The 19,903-nt window shown below is 44.9% G+C and overlaps 2 protein-coding genes and 1 long non-coding RNA gene across 3 annotated transcripts; 2 read left to right on the top strand and 1 right to left on the bottom strand.

Annotated features, from left to right (window-relative positions):
* The first annotated feature begins 409 nt into the window (after positions 1 to 409).
* Positions 410 to 2,334, top strand: LOC138664923 (uncharacterized). The gene is made up of 2 exons (XM_069751964.1): positions 410 to 1,213; positions 1,653 to 2,334. Exons 1-2 carry the CDS (start codon positions 803 to 805, stop codon positions 2,181 to 2,183), a joined length of 942 nt encoding a protein of 313 aa, XP_069608065.1. The 5' UTR covers positions 410 to 802; the 3' UTR covers positions 2,184 to 2,334.
* A 583-nt stretch (positions 2,335 to 2,917) lies between these two features.
* On the bottom strand, positions 2,918 to 8,022 carry LOC138664922 (uncharacterized). The gene is made up of 2 exons (XM_069751963.1): positions 7,622 to 8,022; positions 2,918 to 4,378 (listed from the first exon to the last, which is right to left on the bottom strand). Exon 2 carries the CDS (start codon positions 4,370 to 4,372, stop codon positions 3,113 to 3,115), a length of 1,260 nt encoding a protein of 419 aa, XP_069608064.1. The 5' UTR covers positions 4,373 to 4,378; positions 7,622 to 8,022; the 3' UTR covers positions 2,918 to 3,112.
* On the top strand, positions 6,226 to 7,084 carry LOC138667585 (uncharacterized). The gene is made up of 3 exons (XR_011318838.1): positions 6,226 to 6,583; positions 6,665 to 6,757; positions 6,835 to 7,084. It is a non-coding gene; the product is annotated as an uncharacterized lncRNA (long non-coding RNA).
* Positions 8,023 to 19,903: the final 11,881 nt, after the last annotated feature.

Genomic DNA, 19,903 nt, shown 5'->3' with positions numbered 1-19,903 from the left:
CAAAGGGGAGGACATAATGACATTAAAAAAGGTGACGCCATAACATGACTTTACAAAAGGAGATGCCATCTGTCGCCACAGCCTACATGGGGATTACAACAGCCATTACAAAAAAAGGCTTTTACTTTATTTAATAAAAAAAAAATGGTGACGCCATAACGTTATACAATGGAGTGGGTGTGATGTCTCCCTGTGAACTGTGATAGGCCACAGCGGGATCATCTATAGGTAGGTTCTATAGCAAGGTTCCGATATAAAAAGCTTGAGTCAACTGTTCAATCACTTGTGCGTATTTCAACTACGAGCATCTTGCAATAGGTTGGAAATCCACAACTCTGCATCGTGTTCATTCTCCATCTCGTAAGCGTTCTGGTTGGAAATCAAGATCTTTGCAGCGTCTTTGTTTTATAACCTCTCGTGAGCGTCTTGTTTTGAAATCTGGAATTCTGCTCCGTATTGATTTAACATCTCGTGAGCGTCGTGGTTGTAAATCGAGACCTTTACATCGTTCTCTAGCTTCTTGTGAGCGACCTGGTTGGAGATTTTGAACTCATCAGCGTTCTTATTAAATCTTTCATGGTAATTTTTTTTTTTTTTTTTTAATCTGCCATTTTCAAGCCCCAAAATTGTTATTAATAATATAAAAAAAGCATACGAACCATTCCATCCCTAAAATGGTGGCTACCAAAAGGAAAGAGCGCACGGCCCATCCCATACAAGAGAAGGCTGCTCACATTAGGAAAGGCACAGGGGCCACAACTTTCTTGCTTGATGTTGCTTCATTTTTTTATTTTTTTTTTAGATGTCTGCCAATGAACAAGACTGTGTTCGGGCACTCATAGAGATGTACCGCTCCCTGCCCTGCTTGTGGAAGATAAAGTCGGCGGATTACAGCAACCGCTACAAAAAGAAAGATGCGTATGAGAAGCTGGTGGCCATCTACAAGGAGCATCATCCCACTGAGACGGTGGATGAACACATTGTGCGTAAAAAAATCCAGGCTCTCCGCACAGTCTACAAAAAAGAGTTGAACAAGGTGGAAAAGTCGCTGAAGTCTGGGGCCGGAACTGACGACGTCTATGTGCCCAAGTTGTGGTACTATGACCTGCTGGCGTTCACTCGGGACCAGGAAATTCCTCGTCCGTGCCAGACTGTCACAAGCATATGTGCACCATCGCCTGAAGAGAACCTGCCCGAGTCTCCGGACGAGCATGTAAGTACCCCCTAGCTTCCCTTCTAGTAGCATGCCGTGTGTCTTGTAGGTTTATGAGACTGCATGGTTTCCAATAATAATGATTCACATTTTTCATGTTTAATCCCCCTGTTAATAACAGTTGTCACTTCCTGTTCTGAGAAGTATGTCCAAACAGTACTCCCCCCTCCTTTAAATGCATTTTTAATAATTTCCAAAGTCTATAACATAAAGATAAATACATTAACATATTGTGTCTTCCGCACATTTGTACGTACAGTATTGCTGCCCAATGTAGTTCAGCCCAGCTCTGAAAGCTCTGTAACCCCTGTGGTTTGCTACCTAGTTCCTCATAGCTTCCCATGAACAGGAATAGAGGTGTTGGAGAGGTGGGGCTGTAGGCTGAGTTGTTTGTATGTTATTGACTTTTAATTTTTTTTTCTTTTTGCTTGAATCGCAGGTGCCTCTTCAACAGCGGGAAAGACCAGAAGGGAACGATGTCCAGTCCCATCAGTCCTCCAGAAGCCCGTGTCTCGAGGATCAGAGACGTCCACAGCGGCCATCTCGCAAAAGAAAGTCGACAGCGGGGACACCTGTGGATCTCCTGGCAATGGCTAACAACATCTTGTCCAAGCATGCGGCAACCCAGCTCTCCGCATTCCCAACCTTGGTTGAGGAACGGTTAAAAAAATTGGACGTTACCCAACGATCTCACGCGGAGCGATTGATGTTTGACGTTCTGAACGCGGCAGCCGCTGGAAAACTGAGCGACACATCTATGTTGAACATCACCGAGCGTCAGCCCAGTAGCCAGTTTTATTTGGGACCACCACAGGAGCCCATGCACAGCACTCCTGTCCGCAGACCAGGCCCACATCATTCTCAGTTCTGGACACCACCTGCACCTCCTTCTTTTGCAGACTTTTCACAAGGACCTCCTACGTCCACGGACCGGTACAGCGAGATGGGCACCTACTATCAAAATTTGTAGGGATCTTGTCTTGAAAACACTAGAGACTTCAGTTTTATAACGTCCATAATCCACTCTGCCTACTGCCCTGCAGTCATTGGCCTGACGCCCGGTAATTAATCCTTGTGCCACATGAAAATGTCATGTGAAAACAAATAAAATATATATATTTTTCAAATTTGTCTCCATACTACGTGGCTCTCTGGATGGGCAAAATACTATGTGGGTGGGCAATATGCAAAGTGGACATGCATACTGTACAATACCAAATGCATTATAATCGGGATAGATTATATATATATATATATATATATATATATATATATATAGAACAGCACAATGCTCACCAATAGAGGGTGCCTAGCCCCCTGGATAGAATGGTCCAAGCATTTATCCAACATATATACAAAATAGGAAAAAGAAGGCAGCACTCCCAAAGTTTCATGTGAAAAAAATATGGAGATTTAATCGACCCACATCACTGCGCGACGTTTCGGCTCCCTGAGCCTTTTTCGAGCCTTGAAAAAGGTTCAGTGAGCTGAAACGTCGCGCAGTGATGTGGGTCGATTAAATCTCCATATTTTTTTCACATGAAACTTTATGAGTGCTGCCTTCTTTTTCCTATTTTGTATATATGTATGTATATATATATATATATATATATACATACACACACACACACACATCATGAAAGCGCTAGGGCAGAAGAGGTTGTTGATTCCCATGGTTCATATGTTTGATACAGAAGTAGAGTATTTTCATAGTTCAATATTTTAATTGGAATGGAATAAAAAGAACAAGACAATGTACATAAATCAATATATCGTTATGTTGACATTGTTACTTGACAAAGAAATTGGTTGGGTTCTAAAAAGAATGGTACACGAGAGCGGATGAACAAAAACAAATGTAATCCATAATAAATGGTAAAAGATATGCCTACAGTTGCGCTACAATTGTTGGTGCTGCCATGAGACAGCCCCTGGACCATTGAAAAAGTCACAGTATTTTTCCCTGCAATTTGTCGCGTCATCATTGTTCCTTCCGGATCCCAGACTTTCCAGGCCAGAAACCCTGTGCTCATCTAGACGCCATTCTCCCTGGGTTATATCCCCGTTTGCAGGGTCAACAGAGTCTACATACTGTGGAGGGCTGTATGCAGTGGCATCACGGCGGCGCAAAAAGTTGTGGAGGACGCAACAAGCAAGAACCACAGAGTCTATAGACGATAGTTTCATGTTCATTGCAGTGTGGAAAACACGAAATCGGTTTGCCATGATTCCAAACGCATTCTCCACAACGCGTCTAGCTCTCGAAAGCCGGTAATTAAATATGCGCCGCTCAGGTGTCAGAGTTTTCTGGGAGAATGGCTTCAAAAGGTTGGGATGCAGTGGGAACGCCTCATCTCCGACAAACACAAAGTTCATGTTTTCAGTAGTGTCACTGTTGGGAGGCAAGGCCAGTTTGTTTTCTTTCAAGCGGTCCCCAAAATCGGTTAGCTCCAAAACTCCGCCATCAGATAATCTCCCGTTAATCCCTACAGACACACTTACAAATTCGTAGTTCGCATTAACGAGGGCCATCAGAATTACGCTGAAATAACCCTTATAGTTATAATAAAAGGAGCCGGAGTGTGGTGGTTGGGTGATGCGGACATGTTTCCCATCCAAGGCACCCCCGCAATTAGGGAACTGCCATTGCTCATGAAATCCCCTTGAAATCTCTTTCCAATCATCCGGGGTCTCCGGGAAAGGCATGTAATTTTGGTGTAAAGCAGAGATAATTGCTTTACATGTCTCCGGAATTATGACGCTGAGTAGGGTTCGGGAAATCGCAGCGCAGTAATGCAAGTCTTGCATAGACCTTCCAGTCGCCAGGAACCGGAGCGTAACAGCCAGTCTCTCATCCACAGGGACAGCAGCTCGCATCCTTGTATTTTGCCGCCTAATATAAGGTTCCACAGCTTCAAGTAGGAAATTAAATGAATCCTCGGACATTCTCAGGTAGTTCTTGAAATCATGCGGGTTGTTCTCCTTCAGTTCCCTGATTAGGCCCATGTGGGACAATTGATTCCTCTTCTGCAGCCACTGTCTGGTCCACATGCGGCGCTGTCGCTTTGCACGATTGTTTCGCGCTTCAGCCTCCAGCTGGTTCTGAGCTTCTAACAGCAATGCAGCCGCTACAATCGCAGGTACATCCGAAAGAGACATGGCAACCTGAAAAAGCACAATAAAAAATAATTATTACATATGATTTGCTAAAGTGACACAAGACAACCAATACTGTTAAATAGTGTTCACACATCTTTTTTTTTTTTTTTTTGGTTAGAAGGCAAAGTTCACATTAGCGTTTTGTTTGGTGCAGCCACGGCAATGCATGTGCCACTATATTTTACCTAGGGGCCTGAAATAACATGTGTTGCCCTATCGTTTTGTGAATCATGCGTCAGGACACAGAGGACGATGCATGATGTTTTTTTTTCTGACCCTAAAACCATGGAAAAGTTAATGCATGGGTCACAAAAAGCGGCGTTGGGCATGTGCTCACATATCTGTTCAGCGTTGCATCTCAGACGCTGCCCTGTTCTACAGAAATGTGAACATAGGATTTAATGGAAATTTATATTTACATGTGTAATAAGCAGCGTTTAACACTACAGCCGCACCTCATTAACATCCCAAAATTACGATACAAGCTACTACAAAACTGAAAGCAAGACAATAAACGCTGTGACTTGGTAACGGGAACGCCAAAAAAAAAAGGATGTCTGGAGCCGGCGTCACAAACGCGACGCTGTGCATAATCAGAGACGCTATAGCGATGCCGATCGCGCCGCAGCTAGGACCTCCTCTGGGCGTGGTTAGGCGGTGCCGTACAGCGTCTATCTTTAGAAAATGGCGGCGAGACAGCGCTGTGCTCCTCTGGGGCAGGCCGAGGTGCGTTTTTTTGTGGACAAGATGGATGCCCTCGACTATGAGGGACGGAGGAGCCGGCCTGCCCACCCAAATTTGCACAAGAATGCAGTGCTGGGCCGCATTGCAGAAATGATGGAGAGGAGGTTTAGCATCCGGCGCAGTGCGCTGCAACTGCGCAAGAAGTGGGCCGACCTGCGCTATAAGCAGCCACTCCATCTGGCACACTTGCGAGCGGAGGCAAAGCAAGGCAAGTATCAGAATGGTGGAATTGGAAGACGCACGGTACCGAGCGGGGGGAAATGGGAGACTCGTGCCCGTGGTTGCCAACTTGTCCGGGACTTACGAGGACAAAAATTTAATATTTTCTTTTCAAATTTCTATAATGTCCAAGCGCAAAAATGCGTTGTCGCGTAAAAATTGGTCAGGTCATGAATTCCATAATCTCCACCCCCCATATTTAATTTATACGGATGTCCGCAATTGTAATCCCGATTGTCCTGAAATCATTACGTGGAGGTTGGCAACCCTGCTCGCACTGCCAGTAGGGGGAAACAGGAGACGTGCACTGCCGTGAGGTGCTTCCTATGTTCTATATATGTAATTACATTTAGCTTGTCAAAATTGATTTTTACTCCTTCCCGCAAATGGCCTCTTTTTTTTTTTTTTTTTCTACAGCTCTGTACTTTTGTTGTCTAAACATGGCGATTTCTTTTTTTTAATTTTTTTGTGTAGAGAGACGCCGCCGGCACCAGAGGGCACTGGCCTCCACCACAGCGGCCAGCAGCAGGCCACAGCCTGGACCGTCACGTAAGTTATCCATCATTCATTTCAATTTTATAACTGCATATGGGACTTTACAGGGGAGCAGAAATATAGAATACATTACAGATGCTGCCGAATTTCGATAGGCTCCTAACTTTTGCTGTCAATGTTGTCTAGTTTTATTGTGATGTCTACAGCTCTGTACTTTTGTTGTCTAAACATGGCGATTTCTTTTTTTTATATTTTTGTGTAGAAAGACGCCGCCGGCACCAGAGGGCACTGACCTCCACCACAGCGGCCAGCAGCAGCCCACAAGCTGGACCGTCACGTAAGTTATCCATCATTCATTTCAGGCTCCTAACTTTTGCTGTCAATGTTGTCTAGTTTTATTGTGATGTCTACAGCTCTGTACTTTTGTTGTCTAAACATGGCGATTTCTTTTTTTTATATTTTTGTGTAGAAAGACGCCGCCGGCACCAGAGGGCACTGACCTCCACCACAGCGGCCAGCAGCAGCCCACAAGCTGGACCGTCACGTAAGTTATCCATCATTCATTTCAGGCTCCTAACTTTTGCTGTCAATATTGTCTAGTTTTATTGTGATGTCTACAGCTCTGTACTTTTGTTGTCTAAACATGGTGTTTCTTTTATTTTTGTGTAGAGAGACGCCGCCGGCTACAGAGGATACTATCCTCCCCCACATCTTCCAGCAGCAGCAGCAGCAGCCCACAAGCTGGACCGTCACGTAAGTTATCCATCATTCATTTCAAAATTATAACGGCATATGGGACATAAGAGGTGAGCTGAAATATTGTATACATTACAGATGCAGTAACCCCACCACAGGCCACTACTCCGCCCTTCCGCTACCCATCTTCCTCCCCCGGCTCGGCATCATTCTCCCCAGAGGCGAGCATTCGTAAGTGACGATAAACTGCGAGCGGTTCCCCACAGCGAGTTCAATTGTTAAACAGATATGATTTTGATTCCTTTTAGCTCCGGGAACTCTGGCCCGAGACAGGGGATGGGTGGTCAGCAGCTCCAGTGATGGACAACAGGCGTCCCTTCTCCGTAAGTATACAGACAGTGGGAGGGGTTATCGGTGGGATGTCACATTTGACAGCGACTAATAAAATGCAACCAAAAAAAAAAAAAGACCTCTGGGACAGGACAAAAAAAAATGACTTTTATTCTATCTTCTATCTACAGAACCGGACACTGTGAGAGAGCTGCTGGCCAAACAAGAGGGACTGGAGCGGACAGTAGCGCTCTTGGAGCACACAGTAGTGCTGCTGCAGCATCAAGTGCAGCAACATGGACGCACGCTGCGACACCTTTTGGCGCGCGGGCATTAAAAATGTTTTTTTTTCTGTTTTTCTTGACAGATGTTAGTGTTTTGTTGAAAAAAAAAAAAAATCAGTTCAGTTTCTAAAAAAAAAAAAATTTCGTTCCTTTAAGTTGTGTGCTGTTTTATTTACTAGCGGAGCACGCCAGGGCCAGCCAAGGCAGACACAAGAGAATTAGTTAACCTTTCCATATAGTGTGTGCAAAATTGGCAGACAGCTAGTTTACCTTTCCATATGGTGTGTGCAAAATTGGCAGACAGCGCAACTGAGTTTGCAAACCGCATAGTAATGCCTCCATCTTGTGCGTCTGCTTGCCAGATGCACAAGATGGCTGCCGGAGGTGTTTTATCCATCATTACACCATATACATAGATAAACATTATTGAATAGCCATAACTATACACAAAAGAAACAAACAACTGAAAGACATTTCATACCGTTGATGAGCAAGAAAAGAAACGATGAAGACGCCTGCAGTAGAATACGTTCTAGACAGAACGTCCACGGGAGAAGAGGATCGTAGCTGGCGAAGGATCGTTCCGAACAGGACGCTGGAAAGGCAGAAGACCGTGAAGACACAGCGCTCCAACAATATGAATCAATCGCTGTAGAGTTGCGGTTTATATTCCGGGACGCCGTAACGTCACATCCTGGGTGTCTCCCTGTGCATAAAACACACCTATCTGGCTACGTCTGCATCGTTAGATCGTTACACTCTTGCTGTGTGACACTGAGCAAACGACTAGCGAGGACGATCTGTGAGTCGCTGTTACGTCACTGTATCGCTCCAGCATCGTTCGTAGGTTGGTGTGTTTGGCATCTCTGCAGCGACCTAAACAGCGACGTTCCAGCGATCTTATTTTGGTCGGATCGTTGTCGTTCTCGTTGTAAAATCGTCTAGTGTGACGGTACCTTTACCCTCTTGCTTGAGGGTGTCAATGATGGCCTTCTTGACATCTGTCAGGTCGCTTGTCTTACCCATGATGGGGGTTTTGAGTAATGAACCCGGCAGGGAGTTTATATAAGCCTCAGGTATCTTTTGCATGTGTTTAGAGTTAATTAGTTGATTCAGAAGATTAGGGTAATAGGTCGTTTAGAGAACCTTTTCTTGATATGCTAATTTATTGAGACAGGTTTTTTGGGTAATCAGGAGTTGTATGCCAAAATCATCAGTATTAAAACAATAAAAGACCTGACAAATTTCAGTTGGTGGATAATGAATCTATAATATATGAAAGTTTAATTGTAATCATTACATTATGGTAAATAATGAAATTTAACACTATATGCTAATTTTTTGAGAAGGACCTGTACAATATATAAGTGATACTGCGATTATATACCGCAGCAGCAGTATCACCTATATAATGTATGTACAGCAGTCTATACATTATATAGGTGAAACTGTGGTACATTCATTATATAGGTGATACCATTGTGTGTAATAAGAATGCAATTACATTGTACTTTTTTCCCCCTATGTGGTAAGGGATTTACTTGCGGCTTTTTTATGCTTTTTCACTAGCGCCGCTACATCTTTTCTATAAACCATTGTGTGTAATGTACTGCGACCGCTATGTATAGTCCATGCAGGTCAGCCACAGTGTAATAGCGGTCACAGTATATTACACACAGTGGTATCACCTATATAATGTACGTACCGCAGTCGCAGTTCCACCTATATAATGTGTGAGTGAGTGTGTGTGTGTGTATGTATGTGTGTCTGTGTGCTTATGTATGTACTGTATGTGTATATATATATATATATATATATATATATATATAGTGTGTGTGTGTGCATGTGTGTTTGTGTATATATACAGTATGTGTGTGTGCGCATGTATGTGTGTCTATGTATGTATGTGTTTGTATATATATACATATATATGTTTGTGTGTGTCTGTGTGTGTGTTCGTGTATGCATGTGTGACTATGTATATATATATATATATATATATATGTGTGTCTATGTGTGTGTGTCTATGTATGTGTGTGTGTCTATGTATGTGTGTGTGTGTGTGTGTGTATGTATATATATGTATATATATATATATATATATATTTTATATTATATATATATATATATTGTACACACACTTATTTTTTTGGATTATAAGACGCTCCAGGTTATAAGACGCACCCTAAATTTTGAGGAGAAAAATAAGAAAACATTTTTTTTTAATAAAATGGTGGTGCTTCTTACAATCCATGTGTCTTATTGCTTACCGGGGGTTGTGGGTGCAGTGAGGGGGGTCTCAGGGTCGTTGCTGGAGGAGGCAGGAGTGTGGTGATGCTGCAGGCCAGGATGAGGAGGGCTTTGATGTGCGGTGTGATGGTGTGGGGGGTCTTGTGCTGGTGCATGTCTGGTGCTGCTGCCGGGTGTCTCTGGGTGCCTGGCGGTTGCTGGCCGGTGCTGCGGGTGTCTCTGGTGCCAAGCAGTGCTGAATGGGTGTCCGGCGCTGCCATTTTGTGACAGGCCAGAGCCCCGGTAATTCCACGGTTCCCTGTGTGTGTGCAGTGGACTCCGAGAATATGGCTGAGAATATGGGCTAATAAAGAGTCCACTGCTTAAAGGGATTGTCTCCCACTAGGACAACCTCGTCTTAAACTGAATGTTCGGCCGCGATAAATTAATAAAACCTATACTCACCTGCCGTGCCAGCGCTGTTCCCACAGTGGCTGTGATGTGGTGTTGTGACACGTGATGCCCGGAACCAATCAGTGCTGGTGTCACTGTCTTCGCCTTCAGACAAACTGAACATGAAGAGGACGTGCAGGATGAGCTGCTTGATTCCGGACGTCCTCTTCATGTTCAGTTTGTGCGAAGATTGAGACAGTGACACCAGCACTGATTGATGCCGGGCATCACGTGTCACAACACCACATCACAGCCACTGTGGGAACGGCGCTGGCACGGCAGGTGAGTATAGGTTTTGTTAATTTATCGGGGCCGAACATTTAGGAGTTGTCCTAGTAGTGGACAAGCCCTTAAATATTTGGTGCTGCTATATATATATATATATATATATATATATATATATATATCCTGCGTGGTGTAAATCTAAGTATCTGTGTATGTACACCGCACAGTACCACTCCTCCTGTCCTGTATATATTCACTGCACAGTATCACTTCTGTCCTGTATATATACACTGCATAGTACCACTCCTCCTGTCCTGTATATATACACTGCACAGTATCACTTCTGTCATGTATATATACACTGCACAGTACCACTCCTCCTGTCCTGTATATACAGGTCCTTCTCAAAAAATTAGCATATAGTGTTAAATTTCATTATTTACCATAATGTAATGATTACAATTAAACTTTCATATATTATAGATTCATTATCCACCAACTGAAATTTGTCAGGTCTTTTATTGTTTTAATACTGATGATTTTGGCATACAACTCCTGATTACCCAAAAAACCTGTCTCAATAAATTAGCATATCAAGAAAAGGTTCTCTAAACGACCTATTACCCTAATCTTCTGAATCAACTAATTAACTCTAAACACATGCAAAAGATACCTGAGGCTTATATAAACTCCCTGCCGGGTTCATTACTCAAAACCCCCATCATGGGTAAGACTAGCGACCTGACAGATGTCAAGAAGGCCATCATTGACACCCTCAAGCAAGAGGGTAAGACCCAGAAAGAAATTTCTCAACAAATAGGCTGTTCCCAGAGTGCTGTATCAAGGCACCTCAATGGTAAGTCTGTTGGAAGGAAACAATGTGGCAGAAAACGCTGTACAAGGAGAAGAGGAGACCGGACCCTGAGGAAGATTGTGGAGAAGGACCAATTCCAGACCTTGGGGAACCTGAGGAAGCAGTGGACTGAGTCTAGTGTGGAAACATCCAGAGCCACCGTGCACAGGCGTGTGCAGGAAATGGGCTACAGGTGCCGCATTCCCCAGGTAAAGCCACTTTTGAACCATAAACAGCGGCAGAAGCGCCTGACCTGGGCTACAGAGAAGCAGCACTGGACTGTTGCTAAGTGGTCCCAAGTACTTTTTTCTGATGAAAGCAAATTTTGCATGTCATTCAGAAATCAAGGTGCCAGAGTCTGGAGGAAGACTGGGGAGAAGGAAATGCCAAAATGCCTGAAGTCCAGTGTCAAGTACCCACAGTCAGTGATGGTGTGGGGTGCCATGTCAGCTGCTGGTGTTGGTCCACTGTGTTTCATCAAGGGCAGGGTCAATGCTTTATGGTGATGAAGATTTCATTTTTTCAGCACGACCTGGCACCTGCTCACAGTGCCAAAACCACTGGTAAATGGTTTACTGACCATGGTATTACTGTGCTCAATTGGCCTGCCAACTCTCCTGACCTGAACCCCATAGAGAATCTGTGGGATATTGTGAAGAGAAAGTTGAGAGACGCAAGACCCAACACTCTGGTTGAGCTTAAGGCCGCTATTGAAGCATCCTGGGCCTCCATAACATCTCAGCAGTGTCACAGGCTGATTGCCTCCATGCCACGCCGCATTGAAGCAGTCATTTCTGCCAAAGGATTCCCGACCAAGTATTGAGTGCATAACTGAACATTATTATTTGATGGTTTTTTTGTTTGTTATTAAAAAACACTTTTATTTGATTGGATGGGTGAAATATGCTAATTTATTGAGACAGGTTTTTTGGGTTATCAGGAGTTGTATGCCAAAATCATCAGTATTAAAACAATAAAAGACCTGACAAATTTCAGTTGGTGGATAATGAATCTATAATATATGAAAGTTTAATTGTAATCATTACATTATGGTAAATAATGAAATTTAACACTATATGCTAATTTTTTGAGAAGGACCTGTATACACTGCACAGTACCACTCCTCCTGTCCTGTATATATACACTGCACAGTTTCACTTCTGTCCTGTATATATACACTGCACAGTACCACTCCTCCTGTCCTGTATATATACACTGCACAGTACCACTCCTCCTGTATATATACACTGCACAGTACCACTCCTCCTGTCCTATATATATACACTGCACAGTACCACTCCTCCTCTCCTATATATATACACTGCACAGTACCACTCCTGCTGTATACACTGCACAGTACCACTCCTCCTGTCCTGTATATATACACTGCACAGTACCACTCCTCCTGCACTTTATATATACACCGCACAGTACCACTCCTCCTGTCCTGTATATATACACTGCACAGTACCACTCCTCCTGTACTGTATATATACACTGCACAGTACCACTCCTCCTGTCCTGTATATATACACTGCACAGTACCACTCCTCCTGTCCTGTATATATACACTGCACAGTACCACTCCTGCTGTATATATACACTGCACAGTACCACTTCTCCTGTATATATACACTGCACAGTACCACTTCTCCTGCACTTTATATATACACCGCACAGTACCACTCCTCCTGTCCTGTATATATACTGCACAGTACCACTCCTCCTGTATATATACACTGCACAGTACCACTTCTCCTGTATATATATATATATATATACTGCACAGTACCACTCCTGCTGCATATATACACTGCACAGTACCACTTCTCCTGTATATATATATACTGCACAGTACCACTCCTCCTGCACTTTATATATACACCGCACAGTACCACTCCTGCTGTATATATACACTGCACAGTACCACTTCTGTATATATACACTGCACAGTACCACTCCTCCTGTCCTGTATATATATTGTACAGTACCACTCCTCCTGTCCTGTATATATACAATACACAGTACCACTTCTCCTGCCAATCCTGTTCCTGTCCTGTTCTCGGATAGGTGACATTGGTCTTTGGGAGGGTTAATATTGGTTTAATATTTTCAGGAATACTATGGGAAAATAAAAAATATATATATTGGAAAACACATTTAAATGGATTATACCAAGTAATCCCCTTTCCCGAGCGAGAACTTTGTAGTTGCTGGGGTACGACCGCTGGGACCCCCATGATCCTGAGAAACGGCGCTCTAAAGAAGCGGTCAATCGTGCGCACTGTGACGGCATTCACACATGGCTCTTCAAATAACGCCTTTAAGAGGAGCGTTGAAGGGCACAACACAGTATAGGAAAATCCACTTATCGGGTGTGGGGGGAGTGTTATAGTCTGGGCTGGTGGGGTTTGTGTGGCATTGCTCCTTTTTTGTCCCAGTACGGCCCTGGACAGCTCTGCAGGGAGGCTGCCATACTTTGTACTGGTTTAAAGGTACCGTCACACTCAGCAACTTTGCAAAGAGAACAACAACAATCCGTGACGTTGCAGCGTCCTGGATAGCGATCTCACTGTGTTTGACACGCAGCAGCGATCTGGATCCCGCTGTGCCATCGCTGGTCGGAGCTAGAAGTCCAGAACTTTATTTTGTCACCAGGTCGTCGTGTATCGTCATGTTTGACATCAAAAGCAACGACGCCAGCACCAAGCATAGGGCCCCTAGATGTGTGTTGGATCGGTACACTCCGGCTGTTTGACATGGAGCTAACAACCAGCGAGAACGAGAAGTGAGTCGCCATTACATCACTGGATCGCTCCTGCATCGTTCTGGAGTTGCTGTGTTTGACGTCTCTACAGCGACCTAAACAGCGACGCTCCAGCGATCTAGTTTAGGTCGGCTCGTCTATATCGCTGCAGCGTCACTGAGTGTGACGGTACCTTTACTCCCTGCATATTGTGGGGCAGCTGAAGGGTTCAGGTAGCAGTGTCATCGCCCTGTGTTGTTCTGTAGCCCACATTCCCACACTGACTATATACAGTGGGCAACTAAGGGGTAGACAGCAGTTCCTTATGAATAGTAAGGTGAGTGGGTAAATGTGTCTACCTGTTTTACAATGGTATGGCCCAAATGTGAGCTGAGGTGAAACATTGCCAGAAGCTAAGAGGGACCAAGCTTTCTTCTCTCTAGCCTCTGACATGTCCATACACAGGCACTAATGCCCCCACACTTCTGCCAGTATGTACTGCCGTGTGTATGGCAGTAGTTTTTCTAATAGTCTTATCACACCTGTCTGCCATACTTCCTTGAGGCAGGACGGGAACCAAAGTTGACGTGTTCTAATATTGAGCTCCCATTTCCTAGCTCTGGAAATTCACCACTTACGGTTGGAGGATTGGCAGTGATTGCATGGTAGAGGAGCACACTTCCATTTATAAGGGGTTGTCCCCGTCAGGCTGGGTTTACAGGAAGGATACCCTCCGCGAGGCTGGAGGCTGTGGTGTGTATACAGAATGTAAACTTCACTCTTGTGAACCCAGCCTACAACTAATTATAATTGTGCATGTATTACTAATGCAGATGAAGTTTGGGGGTGTCGCCATTTCTAATTCATCTATATATTTTACTATATTATACTGCTCTGAAGTAAGCTTGGTTCTCAGCCCATATGTCTGTAGTAAGCTCCGTTCTGCTCCCATATGTCTGTAGTAAGCTCCATTCTGCTCCCATATCTCTGCAGTCAGCTCTGTTCTGCTCCTATATCTCTGTAGTAAGCTCTGTTCTGCTCCCATATCTCTGCAGTCAGCTCTGTTCTGCTCCTATATCTCTGTAGTAAGCTCTGTTCTGCTCCTATATCTCTGTAGTAAGCTCGGTTCTGCTCCCATATCTCTGTATTAAGCTCGGTTCTGCTCCCATATCTCTGTATTAAGCTCGGTTCTGCTCCCATATCTCTGTAGTAAGCTCGGTTCTGCTCCCATATCTCTGTAGTAAGCTCGGTGCTGCTCCCATATCTCTGTAGTAAGCTCGGTGCTGCTCCCATATCTCTGTAGTAAGCTCGGTGCTGCTCCCATATCTCTGTAGTAAGCTCGGTGCTGCTCCCATATCTCTGTACCAGCCTGTTTTTAAAGCCTGTTATGTCTGCTGCTTTAATGCAATGGCCAGAGGTTAGCAGGGAAAAGGAGGGCCACCGTAACTCGAGGGCCACTGCCTTGTGATTGCCCCCCAGGCTGAAAAGTGCCAGCCAGCCCCTGCGTGGCGGTCACATGAGCAGCATGCGACCAATCAGAAGCCGCGACGTCATTCTCAGGTCCTAAACGCGCTCATTTTAAGCAAAGAAGGCTGCCGGTTACCAGCGGTGATGTCCAGGGGCTTCCGGAGAGATAATTATATCAATATTTTTTATTTTAATTCTTTATTTTACACATTAATATGGATCCCAGGGCCTGAAGAAGAGTTTCCTCTCCTTCAGACCCTGGGAACCATCAGGATACCTTCCGATACTTGGTGTCCCATTGACTTGTATTGGTATCGGGTATCGGTATCGGCGATATCCGATACTTTTCGGGTATCAGCCGATACTATCCGATACCGATACTTTCAAGTATCGGACGGTATCGCTCAACACTAATCATGAGAGACAACTACTTTCGGATTATGTCTTACCCAATTTCCAGAACCGTTTCTGTAACTTCACCCAGACAGAATTATCTCTGCTGAGGATTTTGAAGTGCAAATATAGGCTCTAATTATTGTTGAACGATACCATCCGATATCGGGAAATATCGGATCGGATTGGATTGGACCAATACTCAAAAAATATTGGATATCGCCGATTCTGATACCGGAAACCAATGCAAGTCAATGAGACACAAATATCGGAATGAAAATAAACCCTTTCTTTCCTTGCACATCCAGTTCGGGAGGTGGGAAGAGTGTGGGCGGTGCATGGGTGGAGAGTGCGTGTTTGTGGGCGGGGTTTGTACGGGCATAGGGGGCAACAGTGGGAGAGGGGCGTCTCTGGGGTCCCGGAAGACCTCCAGGCCTTCCCGTCATACGGGTGCATCCTAGCCATAACATATCTGGGGGACGAGAAACTAGTAACATCTGGAACTAAAGAGAGAGAGAGCTGTAGAGAACGAACGAACGAGAACAGCAGTTGTGAGGACTATTCCGAATGCTCAGCAGGGTAGGACTACAACACACAGGCGCTAGTGGTAGGCAATGATTTCCATCTGCGAGGGAAACTCTGGATGTGCCCATCGGACAGGCTGGTCTCAGATAGCCCTGTTTAGCGTGCTCTGGATTGAGGATCCTGAAGTCTTCAGTAAAGAGGTAAAGAGACTGCAACCCTGTGTCCTCGTTATTGACTGCACCCTACACCATTACCATCTACCTTACTGGGAAGCCCTGGGGACATACTTCACCTGTGGGAAGGTGTTATGAACTGGTGGTTTAGGAGCAACATGGGACGAGCTCTGAAGGAGCTCTGAAGGACTGACCGCAGTCCCCAAGCTCAACACAACACTAGAAGTAGCCGTGGGATGCTCCTATCACTCCCTAGGCACCTCGTCACAGCCTGAGAACTAACTACCCCTAAAGATAGAAACAGGAAAACTATCTTGCCTCAGAGAAAATCCCCAAAGGATAGATGGCCCCCCACAAGTAATGACTGTGAGTGGAGAGGGAAAAGACATACACAGAATGAAACCAGGATGCAGCACAGGAGGCCAGTGTAGCTAAATAGATAGGACAGGAAAGAATACTGTGCGGTCTGTATTAAAAACTACAAAAATCCACACAGAGTTTACAAAAATCTCCACACCTGACTAAAGGTGTGGAGGGTAAATCTACTTCCCAGAGCTTCCAGCTTAACTGAATTAATCCATACTAACAAGCTGGACAAAAACATAGAAAGCACAGAACGAATAAGTCCACAACCCGTGGAGAGAAAAGAGCAAGCAAGGACTTAACTTTGCTGAACTAGTCAGGATATCAGGGAAATCCAAGAGAGATGTGAATCCAACCAGGAACCATTGACAAGTGGCACTGGCTGAAGAGAGAGCCAGGCATAAATAGCCGAGCAGAAAGAATCAGTGGAAGCAGCTGCAGACTGCTAAATCCAAGGAGCAGCCATACCACTTAAAACCACCGGAGGGAGCCCAAGAGCAGAACTCACAAAAGTGCCACTTACAACCACCGGAGGGAGCCCAAGAGCGGAATTCACAACAGTACCCCCCCCCTTGAGGAGGGGTCACCGAACCCTCATCAGAGCCCCCAGGCCGATCAGGACGAGCCAAGTGAAAAGCACGAACCAAATCGGCGGCATGGACATCGGAGGCAACAACCCAAGAATTATCCTCCTGGCCATAACCCTTCCACTTGACAAGATACTGAAGCCTCCGCTTCGAAAAACGAGAATCCAAAATTTTCTCAACCTCATATTCCAACTCTCCCTCAACCAACAGCGGGGCAGGAGGATCAACCGAGGGAACAACGGGCTTCACATATCTCCGCAACAAAGATCTATGGAAAACATTATGAATGGCAAAAGAGGCTGGAAGAGCCAAATGAAAAGACACCGGATTGATAATTTCAGAAATCTTATAAGGACCAATAAACCGAGGCTTAAAACTTAGGAGAAGAAACCTTCATAGGAACATGACGAGAAGACAACCAAACCAAATCCCCCACATGAAGCCGGGGACCAACACACCGACGGCGATTAGCAAAACGTTGAGCCTTTTCCTGATACAACGTCAAATTGTCCACCACATGAGTCCAAATCTGCTGCAGCCTGTCCACCACAGAATCCACACCAGGACAATCAGAAGGCTCAACCTGCCCCGAAGAAAAACGAGGATGAAAACCAAAATTACAAAAGAAAGGTGAAACCAAAGTAGCCGAACTAGCCCGATTATTAAGGGCAAACTCGGCCAACGGCAAGAAAGCCACCCAATTATCCTGATCAGCAGACACAAAGCATCTCAAATAGGTTTCCAAGGTCTGATTAGTTCGCTCAGTTTGGCCATTAGTCTGAGGATGAAACGCCGAAGAAAAAGACAAATCAATGCCCATCCTAGCACAAAAGGCCCGCCAAAACCTAGAGACAAACTGAGAACCTCTGTCAGACACAATATTCTGCAGAATGTCATGCAAACGAACCACATGCTGAAAAAACAATGGAACCAAATCTGAGGAGGAAGGCAACTTAGGCAAAGGTACCAGATCGACCATTTTAGAGAACTGGTCACAAACAACCCAGATAACAGACATCCTCTGGGAAACAGGAAGATCCAAAATAAAATCCATGGAAATATGCATCTCAGGGACCGGCAAAGGCAAAAGCAACCCACTAGCGCAGGAACAGCAAGGCTTGGCCCAGGCGCAAGTCCCACAGGACTGCACAAAAGCACGCACATCGCGCCACAAGGAAGGCCACCAAAAGGACCTACCAACCAAATCTCTGGTACCAAAAATCCCAGGATGACCAGCCAACACTGAACAATGAACCTCAGAAATTACCTTACTTGTCCATCTATCAGGAACAAACAGCTTCCCCAATGGACAGCGGTCAGGCTTATCAGCCTGAAATTCCCGAAGCACCCGCCGCAAATCAGGGGAGATGGCAGAAAGAATCACCCCTTCCTTAAGAATGCCAACTGGCTCAAGGACTCCAGGAGAATCAGGCAAAAAACTCCTAGAGAGGGCATCAGCCTTAACATTCTTAGATCCCGGAAGATACGAGACCACAAAATCAAAACGGGAGAAAAACAGGGACCGTCGAGCCTGTCTAGGATTCAACCGCTTGGCCGACTCGATGTAAATCAGATTCTTATGATCAGTCAAGACCACAACGCGGTGCTTAGCTCCCTCAAGCCAATGTCGCCACTCCTCAAACGCCCACTTCATAGCCAACAACTCCCGATTGCCGACATCATAATTGCGTTCCGCAGGCGAAAACTTTCTGGAAAAAAAAGCACACGGTTTCATCAAAACCATCAGAATCCCTCTGAGACAAAACGGCCCCTGCCCCAATCTCAGAAGCGTCAACCTCAACCTGAAAAGGAAGAGAAACATCCGGCTGACGCAACACAGGGGCAGAAGTAAATCGGCGTTTAAGCTCCCAAAAGGCCTCAACAGCCGCAGAGGACCAATTCGTCACATCAGCGCCTTTCTTCATCAAATCAGTAAGGGGCTTAACCACACTTGAAAAGTTTACAATAAAACGGCGATAGAAATTAGCAAAGCCCAAAAATTTTTGAAGGCTCTTCACAGATGTGGGTTGAATCCAGTCATGAATAGCTTGGACCTTAACAGGATCCATTTCCATAGACTAGGGAGAAAAAATAAAACCCAAAAAAGAGACCTTCTAAACTCCGAATAGGCACTTAGACCCCTTCACAAATAAAGCATTATCATGAAGGATCTGGAATACCATCCTGACCTGCTTCACATGAGACTCCCAATCATCGGAAAAAATCAAAATATCATCCAAATATACCACCATGAATTTATCAAGATAATTGCGGAAAATAGCATGCATGAAAGATTGGAACACAGATGGAGAATTAGAGAGCCCAAATGGCATCACAAGGTATTCAAAATGGCCTTCGGGCGTATTAAATCCAGTTTTCCATTCGTCACCCTGTTTAATACGAACAAGATTATATGCCCCTTGGAGGTCAATCTTAGTAAACCAACTAGCCCCCTTAATCTGAGCAAACAAATCAGAAAGCAAAGGCAAGGGGTATTGGAATTTGACCGTGATCTTATTAAGAAGACGATAATCTATACAGGGTCACAAGGAGCCATCCTTCTTAGCAACAAAAAAGAAACCCGCTCCCAATGGTGACGAAGACGGCCGAATATGCCCCTTCTCCAAAGATTCCTTAACATAACTCTGCATGGCGGCATGCTCTGGCACAGACAGATTGAAAAGTCGGCCCTTAGGGAACTTACAACCTGGAATCAAGTTAATAGCACAATCACAGTCCCTATGTGGAG

Source organism: Ranitomeya imitator, chromosome 2 (genome assembly GCF_032444005.1).
Source record: "Ranitomeya imitator isolate aRanImi1 chromosome 2, aRanImi1.pri, whole genome shotgun sequence".
Classification (NCBI taxonomy): domain Eukaryota; kingdom Metazoa; phylum Chordata; class Amphibia; order Anura; family Dendrobatidae; genus Ranitomeya; species Ranitomeya imitator.
This window is presented reverse-complemented; position numbering and strand designations above follow the sequence as displayed.

Bases quoted from the DNA above. Each gene is read 5' to 3' on its own strand.
- LOC138664922 (XM_069751963.1), bottom strand. From the start codon at position 4,372: ATGTCTCTTTCGGATGTACCTGCGATTGTAGCGGCTGCATTGCTGTTA.
- LOC138664923 (XM_069751964.1), top strand. From the start codon at position 803: ATGTCTGCCAATGAACAAGACTGTGTTCGGGCACTCATAGAGATGTAC. The intron at 1,214-1,652 runs GTAAGTACCCCC...CTTGAATCGCAG, and splicing joins CCGAGTCTCCGGACGAGCAT to GTGCCTCTTCAACAGCGGGA.